Source organism: Ictalurus furcatus, chromosome 15 (genome assembly GCF_023375685.1).
Source record: "Ictalurus furcatus strain D&B chromosome 15, Billie_1.0, whole genome shotgun sequence".
NCBI classification, from domain to species: domain Eukaryota; kingdom Metazoa; phylum Chordata; class Actinopteri; order Siluriformes; family Ictaluridae; genus Ictalurus; species Ictalurus furcatus.
This window is the reverse complement of record NC_071269.1, coordinates 14,263,115-14,278,577: the sequence shown is the minus strand read 5'-3', so window position 1 is coordinate 14,278,577 and position 15,463 is coordinate 14,263,115. Positions and strand designations below refer to the sequence as shown.

General features: G+C 37.9%; 1 protein-coding gene across 1 annotated transcript; it reads right to left on the bottom strand.

Moving 5' to 3' along the window:
• Nucleotides 1–51: 51 nt before the first annotated feature.
• Nucleotides 52–10,551, bottom strand: prim1 (DNA primase subunit 1). The gene is made up of 13 exons (XM_053642593.1): nucleotides 10,379–10,551; nucleotides 7,758–7,915; nucleotides 7,494–7,600; nucleotides 7,299–7,372; nucleotides 5,893–6,029; nucleotides 4,110–4,168; nucleotides 3,860–3,980; nucleotides 3,668–3,748; nucleotides 3,299–3,434; nucleotides 2,573–2,642; nucleotides 2,179–2,285; nucleotides 472–570; nucleotides 52–377 (listed from the first exon to the last, which is right to left on the bottom strand). The coding sequence occupies exons 1-13, from the start codon at nucleotides 10,485–10,487 to the stop codon at nucleotides 358–360; spliced, it is 1,278 nt and encodes a 425-aa protein (XP_053498568.1). The 5' UTR covers nucleotides 10,488–10,551; the 3' UTR covers nucleotides 52–357.
• Between the last annotated feature and the right edge of the window lie 4,912 nt (nucleotides 10,552–15,463).

The window sequence follows — 15,463 nt, the reverse complement described above, 5'->3', positions numbered from 1 at the left end:
AATACAATATTAAAATGATTTATTGTGTTTCCTCCATATGTGCTCGCAAAAAAATATACAATACTTTTAACAGACCAGAAGGACATTTCTCTGCAGTACAAAATATGTTCAGTGTGATAAAATTCAGAACATGAAAGGTGCCCTTCTATTTTCAGAGCATGTAATATAATTTTGTCTGTGATGATAATTCTACAGTAAAGTCAAACGTCCAAGAATCCAGGTAAGGGAAACATCCAAATGTTCTTTATAGCAAACTGGATCAATTTCTGTTCTGTTGTAGAAAAACGATCCAGGTAGGCAGTAAATTCTCATTTCTCGGTTGACGGTCAACAGTTGTTTTGGACCATCACCGACTCATTAAAATTCTTTCTGGAGATCTGGCAAAAAAATCCAAACACTGTCAGGTCAAAAATCTGAATAACAATTTGTCTGTACTACACCCTACAGAAAAGCTGTATTACAGGTACATACCGCTTTTCTTCAGCATCTCCCCTTTTCTAGAACGAGCCATAGCATCCAGAAACTGATCAAAGAGCTTCACATACTTAGCCAGACTAGTCTGCTTGTAATCTGAAAGGAAAAAGTATGGAATATAAACCCATATACAGTGGGGGGAAAAGTATTGAACGTGTAAACATTTTTTTCAGTAAATATATTTCCAATGAGATTATTTACATGAAATTTTCACCAGACATGAGTATTATTTCAAGAAATCTGGAAATATAAAGAATTCACAACATTAAAGTTATGTATAATAAAGTGGAATGACAGGAAAAAAGTACTGAACACACTAACTGAAATTTATTTAATATTTAGTGGAGAAGTCTTTGTAATGACAGCTTCAAGAAGCTTCCTGTATGAAGAAATTAATTGGCCACAGTATTCAGCTGTGATTTTGGCCCATTCTTCTAAAAACATTGTCTTTAAATCTTGTTCAACTGGATTCAAGTCAGGTGATTGACTGGGCCATTCCAAAGCTTTGATTTTGAAATGAATTGAGTTTCCTTTGCTTTATGCTTTGGATCATTGTCCTGCTGGAAGGTCCACCCACGTCTCATCTTCATCTTGGCGGATGGCAGCAGATTCTTCTCAAGATTCTCCCGGTAAAGGGCTCCATTCATCGTTCCTTCAATTATATGAAGTCTGCCAGTAACATGTGATGAAAAACAGTCCCACGCCATGATGCTTCCACCTCCAAACTTCACTGTAGGTATAGTGTTTTAAGGGTGAGATGTGCAGTGCCATTTCTTCTCCAAACATGGTGTGTAGTATGACAGCCAAAAAGTTAAATTTTGCTCTCATCTGACCAGAATACACTCAGTATTTCATAGGCTTGTCCAAATGAGTTGTAGCAAACTTTAAATGAGCTTCGACACGCCTTTTCTTTAGTAATGGAGTCTTACAGGGTGAGCATGAGCAGTGGAGTGCATTGCCTATTGTTTTCTCTGTGACGATGGCACCTGCTGCCTCAAAGTGTTTCTGGAGCTCTTTCCGAGTGGTCCTTGGCTCTTGGGCTACTCTTCTGACTAGTCTTCTGACTTGCTGGTCAGAAATCTTGTGAGGAGCTCCTGTGCGTGGCCGGTTGATGACGGAGTAATGTTGCTTCCACTTGCGGATAATTGCGCCAATGGTGCTTACTGGAAGATTCAGAAGTTTTGAAATACGTCTGTATCGAATTACATCAATATGTTTTGCAACAATAAGTTTGCAAAGGTCTTGGGAGAGCTCTTTGCTTTTACCCATCATGAGATTCTTGTGTGACACCTTGGTAATGAAAAGCTTTTATATAGACCATCAATTTACTAAACCAGCTGATATTAATTTGCACAGATAGGGGGTATAATTAGTTTCTAAGTACTTACAGATTTCAGCTGATTCCTTGCCTTACCTTGGAGAACTGCTTTTTCTTAGTGTCCAATACTTTTTCCTGTGTCATTCCACTTTATTACACAAAACTATTTATGGACTTATATGTTGTGAATTCCAGATTTCTTGAGTTAATACTGATGTCTGGTGAAAATTTAATGTGAATAGCCTCACTGGAAATATATTTACTGAAAAAAATGTTGACATGTTCATTACTTATTTCCCCCACTGTACGTATATGTGAAGTCTGCATGTAAAATCTCAATCAGTATTAGCATTCAACATTAAGACTCGGTACTTAGTTGTGCCTACCTCGGAGTTTGCGCCGTTCACCAGATTCGGTTTCATTTTCTTTATCTTTTACCTCCTCTTCCACCTCCTCAGCAGTTAGGGGTTTGTCCAGCTCTTCACAGATAAGGCTATATACAATGAGAGCGAGTGGTCAGACCAGCAACAGTCTTTGTCCTGTTAGGCCTTACGTTCTTGTCCTTGTTATGTTCTCATTCCCGTTTAATTCACATTCAATGCTAAACCAGAAACTAGAAATGTGCTTTTCCATATGCAGCTGTAAAATCTAATCAAATTCACATTATATGCTTAATTTACTCACAACATATTTTAAAATAATGAAGTATTCCCAGTTGAATTAACTTTTGTAAAATCTTAAAAATTAAAAAGTTTAAAATGTACAGATACAAACACCTACCTGATTGTAGGAACCTCGAAAGGGTCGAATTTGTCCAGAGTTTTCAAGTCAATCGGTACAGAAATTCGACCTGAAGCACGCACACACAGTGTTAAAGGAATAATCTGCATCATTCGAATATTGAATTCTTCACTAGATCGGCATCAGCGCTAGGTTCACATAGAACCCAAGGAAAAAGTTATAGGAGCAGGCGGTTTTTACTTTGTCAGTGATGAGTATGATATGTAGATATGAAGCTGGGTTGTAGTGAATTTTATTATATTATATTATATTATCTTATATTATATATATATATATATATATATCTCTGAGCTCTATGTTGAGTGTCATGGCAAAGGCTGTGAATACTTATGTACATGTGCTTTTTTGTTTTTTATTTTTAATAAATTTGCAAAGATTTCAAACAAACTTCTTTCACATTGTCATTATGGGGTATTGTTTGTAGAATTTTGAGGAAAATAATGAATTTAATCCATTTTGGAATAAGGCTGTAACATAAAATGTGGAAAAAGTGAAGCGCTGTGAATACTTTCCGGATGCACTGTATGTGTAGTGTGTGTGTGTGTGTGTGTATATATATTTTTTTTTACATTTTGAGAAATAGAACTGAGTCAGAAAACAAAGCAGGCAGGTACAAACAAAAATAATAACTGCTGGAGCAGACAGGATTAATAAGAACTCAGAACAGTCCACACACAACTTTACTTTTTATACAGATTTTCTCACCTGTTTTAGGATGGACACTAAATGGACTTTTCAGTAAATGGTTGACTCCTTTACTGACATTAACATCCAGGCGTGGGTAGCAGTACTGCAGCATGATCTCCTTATCAAAGTACTGGCCTCCTTTCTTAATAGTAGTCTGTTCCACAAAAACACACCCACACTTAGGACTGGAATATTTCTACTGTACATGTCACTATAATAAATTAGACACAAACAGAGCAGGGAAAATTGAGAGAATTAAAAATGTCAAATAAGCAGTTACATCCTGTTATTCGGACACACTGTACATTAAAAAAAGTCATCAGTTTCTTCAATTTATATGTCAAGTAAAACAAATGCAAAGGGATTTTTGGCCCCTCTCTGGTGTACCCTTTTCTGGTGCACTGCAGACCTTAGATGTTCCCAGCGCTTCATTGGATTCTTCTCAGTCTGGTAAGTGTTTAACAGCTCCTTCCTGACATGTGCATTAAATGTTAAAGAAACAGCACCACTCTATGATATGTCCTGATATGTCCTAGTTTCACTTTAGAAATGTCCAGAGCTGAAATATACATGTTTGACATGAAGGATATCTTCAGGTAACAGGCTGAGCACTTTCTCAACACTTGCTTTACTGCCCAGCAGGTCCTGTCCAACGATTGCATACTGAAGGAAGTAGTGCTCTACTACAACAAGAGACTGGCTGTAAAACAGAACAGTGCAGGATTATACGGGGGGCTGTATCTAATCTGAATAACTGAAACATTATGAGGGTGCAAGAATGTACTATTATTACTGGTTTCTTTAATGATGTGTGTGTTTGGTACATCACCTGATGAAAGGGTGAATGGGGTCTGATAGCACAACTTTCTTCACAGTCTCCTCACCACCCTAAATGCACATATATAAGAGGAGGTTTTTAAATGTAGTGAAAAAGAGAATACCACAAGACATGAAGTGGTATTTTTGGATGCTTTGATCATAATCATCAGAAAATAAAGGTTGATGGTCATTCAACATCTCTGTAAAATATACAGAAAGATAGATATGTCTAGATCTGTCTTCCTTACACAATAATGCACTACATTTCAATGTTTAGGTTGATAGGTCACTTGTTTTGTCAAAAACCTATGGGAATCCTTAATCTGAGAGACTTCATCCGATTGTTTGGGGAGTTTACATTACATTAGTTAGTCTTCATATGCGTGAATTTACACACACTCAGGAGCATGAGTAGGATACGGTCTATAAGTCAGATCCATATGTATTTGAACAAATCCACCACCACAGTGGATTTGAAATGAAGCATACCACATCATCTGTCAAACAGGGTGGAGGAAGTTTTATGGCATGGGCATTTATGGCTGCCAGTGGAACTGGGCCATTGGTGTTTATTGATGATGTGACTGCTGATAGAAGTAGCACGATGAATAGAAGTGTATAGCCCTATACTTTCTACTCGTATTCAGTCAAATGCTGCAAAACTGATAGGATGGTGCCTCAGAGTACAGATGGATTACGACCAAAAACATACTGCAAAAGCAACTCAAGAGCTTCTTAAGGCAAAGAAATTAAATGTTCTTAAATCACCAGGTCAGTCACCTGACCTCAACCCAGTTGAGCATACTTTTCACTTACTGAAGACAAAGCTTAAGACCCCCAAACAAACAGCAACTGAAGAGGCTACACTAAAGGCCTGGCAGAGCATTTCAAGGGAGGAAACTCAGCATTCGATGATGCCAGCATTTGAGTTCCAGATTTCAGGCAGTCATTGACTGCAAAGGATTTGCATCCAAGTATTTAAAATAATCCTTATATATTAATAATTATGTAAGTTTGTTCAATTACATTTGAGCCTGTGAAAATGGAGGGATTCTGTATGTTTTTGTTTTTTTTAAAAGGAGGGATTCTGTATTCTGTAATTTCTAAACAGTTAATGCAATATTTTTGTTAAGCCTATTGAATTAAAACTGAAAGTCTAGACTTCAATCACACCTTGACTGCTTCATTTGAAGTCCATTGTGGTGGTGTACAGGGGCAAAAGTACCTCAACTGTGTCGCTGTCCAAATACTTATGGATTATTGTAATGCAGATACATGTGAGTGAATGTTTTAATAAAGGTCGACAGCTGTGTGGTGTGGCTATAGGAGTCCAGTCTTGCTGTGATTGCAACTGTACAACAAGGACAAGCAATCAATAGTATTCAACCCCCATTGCAAATCAGGTTTACTGTCAAAATGTTCAGACTTTCAGCTGTTTACAATGAACAAATCAAACAAAATCTTGATTTTGACAGAATTTTTGATTTGTTCATTGCAAACAGCTGAAAGTCTGTACATTTTGACAATAAAACTGATTTGCCATGTGGGTTGAATAATTTTGATTGCAACTGTAGTAGTAAAACATACGGGTTTGCTGATTTACATGGGTGATGAGTGATGCCTATTCAGCGGTTCTGTCTTTGATCAGGCCATTTACACACATACAGTCAAATATTGTTTTCTTTCAGTTATTTATTTATTTATTTTTACAATTCCTCAGAATAATTTTCATGGCAATAGTTTCCTGAAACAATATATAAATAGTACAGCCAAACTTGGATGTAGAAGCTTACCTTGACTAAGCTGAGGTACTCGGCCACAGCCGAACGAGCCGCCACTGACAGCTTCCTGGCGGCTTCATCACAAACCCAGCAATGCACTCCTCTCCTGCCCGAGTACACCCACAGGAGGTGCTGGAAGCCAAAGTCCTCTGTTCCACAACAACAAATAAGCAACATATGAAGCTGCTCATCCACACAAATTGACTCTACTCTAGATATTTTGAGTCTAATCTTGTTTCTATTTAGCATTTAAAATTAACTCAGTGGGACAAGGAGCAGGCCTATGTTTATTCTAAATTGCAAATTAGGAATATATTCCTACTTTGGATTGTACTGTACAATGTGAAACAAAAGATATTTCCTATTTATTTCATGATAAGATCATGACGTGCAACAGAGCCATATCACCCTGCAGCTCTCCTGGTTTCGCACTAATGCTAAGCAGGGTTGAGCCTGGCCAGTACTTGAACGGGAGACCTCCTGTGGAAAACTAAGGTTGCTGCTGGAAGAGGTATTAGTGAGGCCAGCAGGGGGCGCTCACCATGTAGTCTGTGTGGAGCCTGATGCCCCAGTACAGTGTCAGGGACACTACACTGTAAAAACAGCACAGTCTTTCGGATGAGACGTTAAACCGAGGTCCTGACTCTCTGGTCATTAAAAATTCCCAGTGTCCTGGCGAAATTCCCCCATTGGCCCTTATCCATCATGGGCCCCTAATAATCTCCATTCCTGAATTGGCTACATCACACCCCTCTCCTAATAGCTGGTGTGTGGTGGGCATTATGGTGCACTATGTCTGCCATTGCATCATGCAGGTGGATGCTACATACTGGTAGTGGTTGAGGAGACCCCCCAACCCCATATTATGTAAAGCGCTTTGAGTGTCTAGAAAAGCGCTATATAAATGTAATTATAACTAACTAACAGAACATTTCAATTCTCTTCCTAAATTGCTTGAATAAGTTAGAAATAAAACACCACAGGGCATGCTACTGTATGAAAATCATCAACACCGGGTGGTGTCAACCGCAGAGTTGATTACTATCCAATAACGGCTCATCCTGACATGTTTCATTGATCTCTTCTCTCATACCACACTACTTTTCCAACACAAACTATTTTTTTATTCATTAAAGAATGAAAGGTCATACATTTGATTCATTTACAGTTAGGTTTAATGTTGGGGAATGTCCATAAAACAAGTTAGTCCCCATTATCACTTATAAGTTGCTCCTGGTGGCAAGCTAACGCGTTGCATGGCAGCTCTGGTGTGGTGTGGTGTCATTGGTGTGTGTGTGTGAATGGGTGAATGAGAAACAGTGTTTAAAAAAAAACAAAAAAAAACAAACACTATATACGTGCAGACCATTTACAATCATAAACAGTTCCTTCATCAGCCTCTCTCTTTGTATTCATACCTCTCAGCGCACAATCCAGAATCCGAATGGCGATGGTCATCAGAGTCCAGCACTTAGAGCAAATATCTGCAGCACTGAGAAGAAGGGGGGGAGAAAAAAAAAAAAAGGGATTCAAGCACAACGTAACTACGGCAAATAAGGTCTTAGCTGGAAAATAGAAAAATTACATAAATAAAACAAAACATCTCCAGGTACCTGCAGCAGCTTCTAACATCATCGTAGTCAGTCATGTCAATATCAAACACCAGCTCCTTCTCCAGAGCCTGAAACGTTCCAGACTTCACCGTGTTGTGTTGGCTCGGCTGTCAGTCACAAACAGGCATAGTTTAACATTAAGGTTAACATCCACACACCTTCCACATCTAAAATAGTTCATATTTCAGCTATAAATACATGACCATAGTATGTACATGGCAAGAGGATGTGGTGTTTACTTGATAACTTTGTGCATGTGCTCACCCTGTGGCTGTAAACTGCACCAATGTCGATCTTATACGGATTCATTTTCTGCATCTCCTTCTCCAGGTCATTCTGGGTGCTGAACGACTGGTACCGAACATAGATGTCATCTTTGAGAGTGAATGAGAATTCGCGGTTCTGGAAGTAGTTCTTGGACACTGGCAAGGACAACATTTATATGAATACTTTTATGGTCGCTGTACAAGTGCGACAAGATTCAGTAAAGCAGATGTAGATACATTAGGAAGTAGATATTAGGGAAGGAGTACTGCTAACTAATGGGACTGAGTGCATATCGTGAAATGTTTGTGAGGCCTGCAAGGCTGTGAAACGAAGTGACATCAGCCTAATTGGACATGATGATTCAATCACATGAGGTAGATGGTAAATTATACTGCCACAGGTAACAGTCTGTAACGGTAACAGTAAGCAAGAGTATCTACTTAACTTTGAGTTATGTTGGTCACAGGCAGTGTTTTAGACCTACTGACTTTGTCACTAGATTTGATTCTATATTTTTTAAAAAGACCCTAGCCACAAATCTAGCAACTTTCTGAACAGATGTTAACAACTGTCGTACACTTGATACAGTTCTCCAACTCACATCATGGAGAACATTTGAGCTGCTGTTAGTTCAAAAAATGTTCCTAGATTTGAGGCTAGTGCCTTAAAAAAAAAAAAAATCTAATCTAGTGATAAAGTCAATAAATTGCAGGTTCGGTCCACTCACCAACCTTGTGTAAAGTCTGATGGAGTTCTGCTTCTGCAATGTTCCCAATGACCAATCACTGTTCACCGTTGTTTGTCCCACCCACACACTTCTCTGTTCTTCGTTTTAAACTCTCTTCTTGGCAAGATTTACAGCTAGCTAATAAAAGCAAGTTATTACGTCTCTAACCATTTCCATTGTGTCTTTTTCCTGCCTACCCACTCCCACTTTTTCCTTTTTGGTATACTTTTCCCCAAATCTGTGCTTGAAAACATGCAGTACATATATAGTCAGTTTGTGGTGCCATGACCAAAGGCAACTTCTTTCTATAGAGAATGGGCAATTACATCACGGCGCATTGCATTCTGGGTAGTTGTTGCCATATTTTAGGATACCCTCAGGAACACACAGGGACAACACACACAAATCACTAGGGAGAAAAGAAAAAAAAAAAAACATGAACAGACCGAGTGAAGAGCAAGTGTAAGATTCCTTACCGAGAGAAGCTGAACAAGGAAGCAAAGGAGAGTTTTTTTTTTTTTAAAGGATCTTAACGCGCTCAGTCCGTACGAACACAAAGCATGGTCTGTGGATCTTAACACGCTACCACGAATAATTTCCAGACGAACAGTTCAGAAATGATAAATCTCTCGAAGGTACACCTTCACTTTACTAAGGGACCAAGTATACTATTTAACTTGAATATTTATCTATTGTCCCCCCCACATCTCAGTTGTCAGTACTTGAAGGTTACGCTGCCATTTTACCTGTTGCATTTGCACTACATTGATATGGTGAACTTTTCAAGCGCAATAGGTTTTCATTTTAGCTTTTGTAGGCTATTTAACTTGTTTACTTATTGTTTTGGGTTTTTTTAAATCTCAGGCCCTGTTTACACTAGTGCATTTTCGTTTTAAAACGTATAACCTTTGCTACAGTTACGCCTGTCGTCTACGCTACTCCGGCATTTTACAATACTCCGTGTAGTGTGGACAGAGATCGTTTCTGAAACGCCAGTGTGGACGAAGAACGTTTTTAATTTTAAAACGAAAACGCATTAGTGTAAACAGGGCCTCAGTTGTTAGCACTTGAATGTTACGCTGCCACTTTACCTCTTTTAACTGTTGTATTTGTGTTACTGTATTCACTTCAGCATATTATTTTTACACAAGTAAAAAGATTGAGAATTTAAGTACTTTTTTATCATTTATTATTGTAACACATGGTACGCAATGTTACTTTTGTCATGGTTTACAGTTTCCCAACACTGGAGCACGTATTATGCAAAGCTGAACAATCGCACTCGGCTCGCGATACGTTTTCCACACCGGTCGTGAGAAACGTTATGGCAGTTGCTATAAAGCACAAAGTCATATAATATAAACATCGACGTTTACCTACACTAATACTCGGTGTCTACCATAGCTTCCGTGTCCTAAAATCCCACAATGCCTTGTATCGCTCACTTTTCCTGACGTCACCGTCCCTTTCTCAATAAGAAACAAGTTATAATGTACTATTTTAAAAAAATTCAGATTAAAAACTAGTCTATTTTAAGTGTCTTCAGAAAATCACGTAACGCTCTGATATGCCAAAAAAAAAAGACGATAAAAATGAATACACAAATTAATCCATGACGACATCTGGCGACTTGTAGAGACATTCTGAATTTAAGCACGCATTGGCTACTTTCCCCTGAATAGCGTTGGCAACACTGTGTAGCCGACTGGACAGAAATGACACTTAAGCATTCATGAGCAAGTAAAATAAGTTCTAAGGCTGTCTTAAAAATATAAATGTAAGTCTGTCTGGCTGTCTTGATGTAATGTCAGCAATCATTTGCAGAAGCAATTATCTTCTTCTTCTTCTTCATTCACAGTCTGAGGAAGGTAACGTTGGCTAACAGACTCACCGCCGCCGTAGCTCAGCCACCGATAGTACTGTGAATATGGAAAAAGTCGACGGTAATAAAGTGGCAACAAATCCGGCAAACAAGCAGAGTCATAGTCGGAGGTCGGCATTGTTTAGAAATTAAACTACTGCAGTTTAGTGACAGCTGTATCCAAGACCAGCGCGGGAAATATTAGGAAGTGACGAAATGTGGACGAGTAAAAGTTGGGGGTTTGTTTTTATTTTGTGCTCTCTGCTGCCACCTACAAGCTTGGAGGATATGCGGAGCGTATCTGATTTGATGTGGTTTGTTGTTGTTGTTGTCGTCGTCGTTGTTGTTTTGTTTGTCTAAAGCGCACCTATTATGGTTTTGAAACGTGGATAATTTTCTTTTAAAGTTCTCATACAATAGATTTACATGCATCCAAAGTCAAAAAACACTTTAATGTGCTCATAATTTAAACTGCAGTATTACATTTTTTCCCACAGTGTCAAAAACGACTCCTTAAATTATCCGTTCTAAAGGATTCGTTCTAAACTCCTCCTTTCAGAGAGCAAACTCTGCTCTGATTGGTCAGATGCCTCCGTCTGTTGTGATTGGTCTATGTTTTTCTTTCTTGCTTTGTATTGTCATCAGCATGAGTCTTGTATGCGTACAATGTCCTCCACTAATATTGGCACCCTTGGTAAACATGAGAAAAGACAGCTGTGAAAAATTGTCTTATTGTTTAACCTTTGGATCTTTTGTTGAAAAAAATAATAAAAATACTCTGCTTTCATGGATATCAAACAATTGCAAACACAACACAGGTTTATCCAAAAAAAATCTTTGTTAAATATAGGCATGCAACAATTATTGGCACCCCTGTGAATTCATATGAGAAAAATATGTTTAAAGTATATTCCCATTGATATTTTAACTTTTTTTTAGTACACCTATGTACTAGGAACAGGAAATTGTTCAACCATGGCTTCCTGTTTCACAGGGGTATAAATATGAGGTAACACATAGGCCAAATTCCCTTAGTCATTCATAACCATGGGTTAGACCAAGTAATATAGTTGTCATGTGCGGTAAAATGTTGTTGAGCTTCACAAAATGAGAAGTGGCTATAAGAAAATAGCACAAGCATTGAAAATGCCCATTTCCACCATCAGGGCAATAATTAAGAAGTTACAATCAAGTGGAAATGTTATGAATCAACCTGGAATTGGACATGTGTCTATATTGTCTCAACACACTGTGAAGAGGATGGTTCGAGTGGCCAAAAAAATCTCCAAGGATCACAGCTAGAGAATTGCAGAAGTTAGTTGCATCTTGGGGTCAGAAAACTAGCAAAACTACAATCTGAAGTCACCTACATCACCACAAGTTGTTTGGAAGGGTTTCAAGAAAAAACCCCTACTCTCATCAAAAACTTAAGTGTCTTCTGTTTGCCAGACACTACTGGAACTTCAAATGGGATCGGGTTCTATGGTCAGATGAAACCAAAATAGAGCTTCTGGCAATAAACTGCAGAGTTGGTTTTGGGGTAAACAGAGAGGTAGCCATATGGAAATGTACCTCATATCCACAGTTTTATATAGGTGGCTTTAATGTTTTGTGGCTGTTTTTCTGCCAGAGGACCTGGATATTTTGTTAGGGTACATAGCATCATGGACTCTATCAAATAATAACAGATATGAAAAACCTTACTGCCTCTGCCAGAAAGCGTAAAATGGGCTGTGGTTGGATCTTCCAGCAGGACAATGATCCAAAACATACATCAGAATCAACACAAAAATGGTTTAATGACCACAAAATCAATGTCCTGCCATGGCCATCCCAGACCCCTGACTTGAAACCCATAGAAAATCTGTGGGGTGAACTGAAGAGGAGTGTAGTGGGGGACACTGTATAATAGAATGAATATACAACAAACTACAAGGTCGAAACACGTGATTAATCAGACAATTCCCACATCATTAACTCCTCTGGTATCTTTGCAATCTGTTGTACAGCACTATATATAACACTGCAATGTTTCAAGGTGACAAGTGTACAGTCAGCTCCAGATATATATGGAACATTGGGACAATTTAACTTGAAGGGTTAATCTGTGGAATTTACTCTCTGACCTGATATAGGGTAACCTAAAGGGCTTGTATGTTAAGGCCTTGCAATGGAACTACTTGACAGAAATAACATGACTTGTGATGTCAAATGAGCGGGTGTGGTCAGCATCAAGCAGGAAGCTGACACCAATAATCTTTAGGTAGGAAAAAAGATGTGTTACTTTTTTTCCCCATAAGGTAATTATAATATATTATATTCCAAATATATTTAATTGAACCATTTTCAAGCTGTTCCAAATGACCAAACATGGTTCAGGTTAATTGGGACATTCAGTACAATAAGTAGAGAGAGGAAAAGTGATTGATGCTTATGGGTTATTTTTTTTTAATCCTATGTTATACTGCTGCTACTACAAGAAATAAATGATAAAATGTTACCATTTAGTGGTGTATTTTTTTACTTAATCTGTTTATACTGAATTTTTTTGACACAATTAGTTAAGAATTTGGAAAATAACACTGATATTGTTGTTATTGCTGTAGCAAATGAATTGATGTATGTTACATAGACCAACATCTTAACATGTAGTCAGTTTTACTCAGTCTACTGCATTCATACAATATTAGAATATGGTGATGTTTAAATTTGATTTATTGCTGCTATGACACATGCTACAAATAACTTTTTAAATGTGTCATTGAGGATTAAAGTAAAGAATTAAACCAGTGAAAAAAGGCCTAATCCAATATAAATGTGTGCCCCATATTTACAAACATGCAGTCCTATATTACCAAAACATGTCAATAAAATGGTTTTCAGTCAGTAAGAATGTGTTAGGCTATAACCATTTTTCTGTATCATGCAGATATGCAAAACCTTGAGAATTTCAGAAATGTGAGCTAGTGTATTTTCCCCCCTGCAAAAGACTGGTTTGAAAATTATTGTAACCCCTACAAAATAATTTGCTTTTGGTGTCTTCCTTCGAGAGAATAATAGCACTGGGATTCTTCCTCCACTGTCTAATATGGTTAGAGACACGTGTAGAGAAATTCTAGACCACTTCTCCACACTGAAGAATTCAAGCTTCTTTATATTCATAGGTTTGTGCATTCAGACACACTGGTTGATGTCAGCAACCCAACCATTCATAAAGCCAATCATTCATTTAAAAATGTAATGTAAGTGAAAAACAGATGGTATTTAGTCCATTTTTTCAGCATTAGGTCTACTAATTTTGGTTTAACAAAATAGCCTGAAACAGCCTCAAACCATGTCGTATGTGCTCTCATAGAGGCCAGTGACTTAAAAGACATGTGACCTGTGTGTTAAAAGAGGGTTAAAGTGAATATATTTAGCACCCAATTGTTTATTTGATTAGCTGCTCTGAAAATAGTGTCACAACATCAGGCCACTAACAAAGGGCAAGGGAGGTGAGGGTCAGGAGAAAGAGCTATCTGAGGGGGTCAGGGGTCAGTGTGATGGGGCTTCCACCCTGGAGCTCCCTCTACCTCCAACCAATGAGTCTCCATTGTTCAGCTTTCCTGTTTCTTCACTTCTTCCATGTGGGGGTGGAACGGACTCTTCCTTGGTGGAAAATCCCCAAGCTAGCCTTCCTTTTTTTATGAGCCTTTCCGTAGAATGACAGAATGAGCTTCCTTCAAAAACAGGTACTGGAACGTGAACTCTTTAGGTTTTTACACACAACTGTCCATAGATCGGCAATGCAAACTCCCACTCTGATTAATGTTTTAGAGACCAGAAGCCAGTGTAGTGTGAGATTTTGGTTTGAGATTTTGCAGCTGGAAGACAGTAAATTAGTAAATCAAATCTAATCTGTTGTAAAATGTAACAAAAATTGATCAACAAAGGTAGGAAATGAACAACCAGCTTAAATAATATAGATGTACAGTAGGGGTGGCTTATATTAATAGGCCAGGATGGCTAAGACAACCTGTCTTTCAAAGATAAAAAGACATCAATATAGCTATAACTTTATTTTTGGCATCTAGATTAGATTCTTTGCTGTTGACAAAAGTCTTAAAGTGGATTATTCTGGAATTTGGCAGAACCAAGCACCACCAATGGTCAGAAGAAAAAAATACATAGAATCTTAGAAAAAAAGAAGTGAGGCTGGGGCTGATTTCTTCCTAGACCAGACTGTAGTGTAAACTGTTCAATGACAGTTACTTCAGGTGATTACACACACTGAAAAAATGGAATATGTGGTCAGTCAGATTTAAGAGACCATATTGCGTATAGTTTAGATAAAAATATTAAGTTTCTCATCAAAACATGATTTCATCCCTGCTGAAAAAAACAATAGAAACCATTACAGAAATTCTAATAGTTTCCACTACAAATACCATTACAAACCATCAGCTAACCATTAAAACCATTACCATTATTGGTCCATAATGGTATCCACTAGACATAAAATGCCACCAATAGAAGGCAACAAATTCCCAGTAGAGACCCACAGGGACCAGTTTCCAGTAAAACCAATACCATTCCCATTCTAACCATTAAAACCATTACAAATTCTATGAGTGTTTCTATTGATTTTTTCCAGCAGGGACTGCTTACACTAAAGTTAGTTGAAACAAGTTTCTAATTACTAGTTTGAATTATGTAGAGTGAGAAAGATCAATTCACATAGTATTAACGTAAATCTAGTGAGTATACTGGCACTGTGAACTATAACTATAGAATTGAGGCAATTAAGACAAGTGCAGTAGAATAGTACAGTGGCTGTTGCCAGTGAATTGGGTTCGATCCTCAGTTCAGGTGAAAGTGTGGAGTTTGATTTTAGTCAGCGTTTTGAGAATACATGATCGAATCATGTAGGATGTATGAACAAAAACTGTAACTCAATTCAATGACGTGGAACCGATGTATGAGTTTGAATTAAGTAAGCAGTGAGCTTTTTTTTTCAGTGCAGAGTGAAACGTCCCCAAGACACGTCCGTAACATGTCATCAACAGTGACTAAGCATTTGCATGTGCAATACAATCATGTGAACCTGACCGTGAACGAGGTGAATTATTTACTATA

Excerpts from the sequence above, each read along its gene's own strand:
- prim1 (XM_053642593.1), bottom strand. The coding sequence starts at position 10,487 with ATGCCGACCTCCGACTATGACTCTGCTTGTTTGCCGGATTTGTTGCCA. Across the intron at positions 7,916-10,378 it reads GTGGCTGAGCTACGGCGGCG|TGTCCAAGAACTACTTCCAG; the intron begins GTGAGTCTGTTA and ends TGTCCTTGCCAG. Across the intron at positions 2,643-3,298 it reads TAGTGTCCATCCTAAAACAG|GTCGAATTTCTGTACCGATT; the intron begins GTGAGAAAATCT and ends TGCGTGCTTCAG.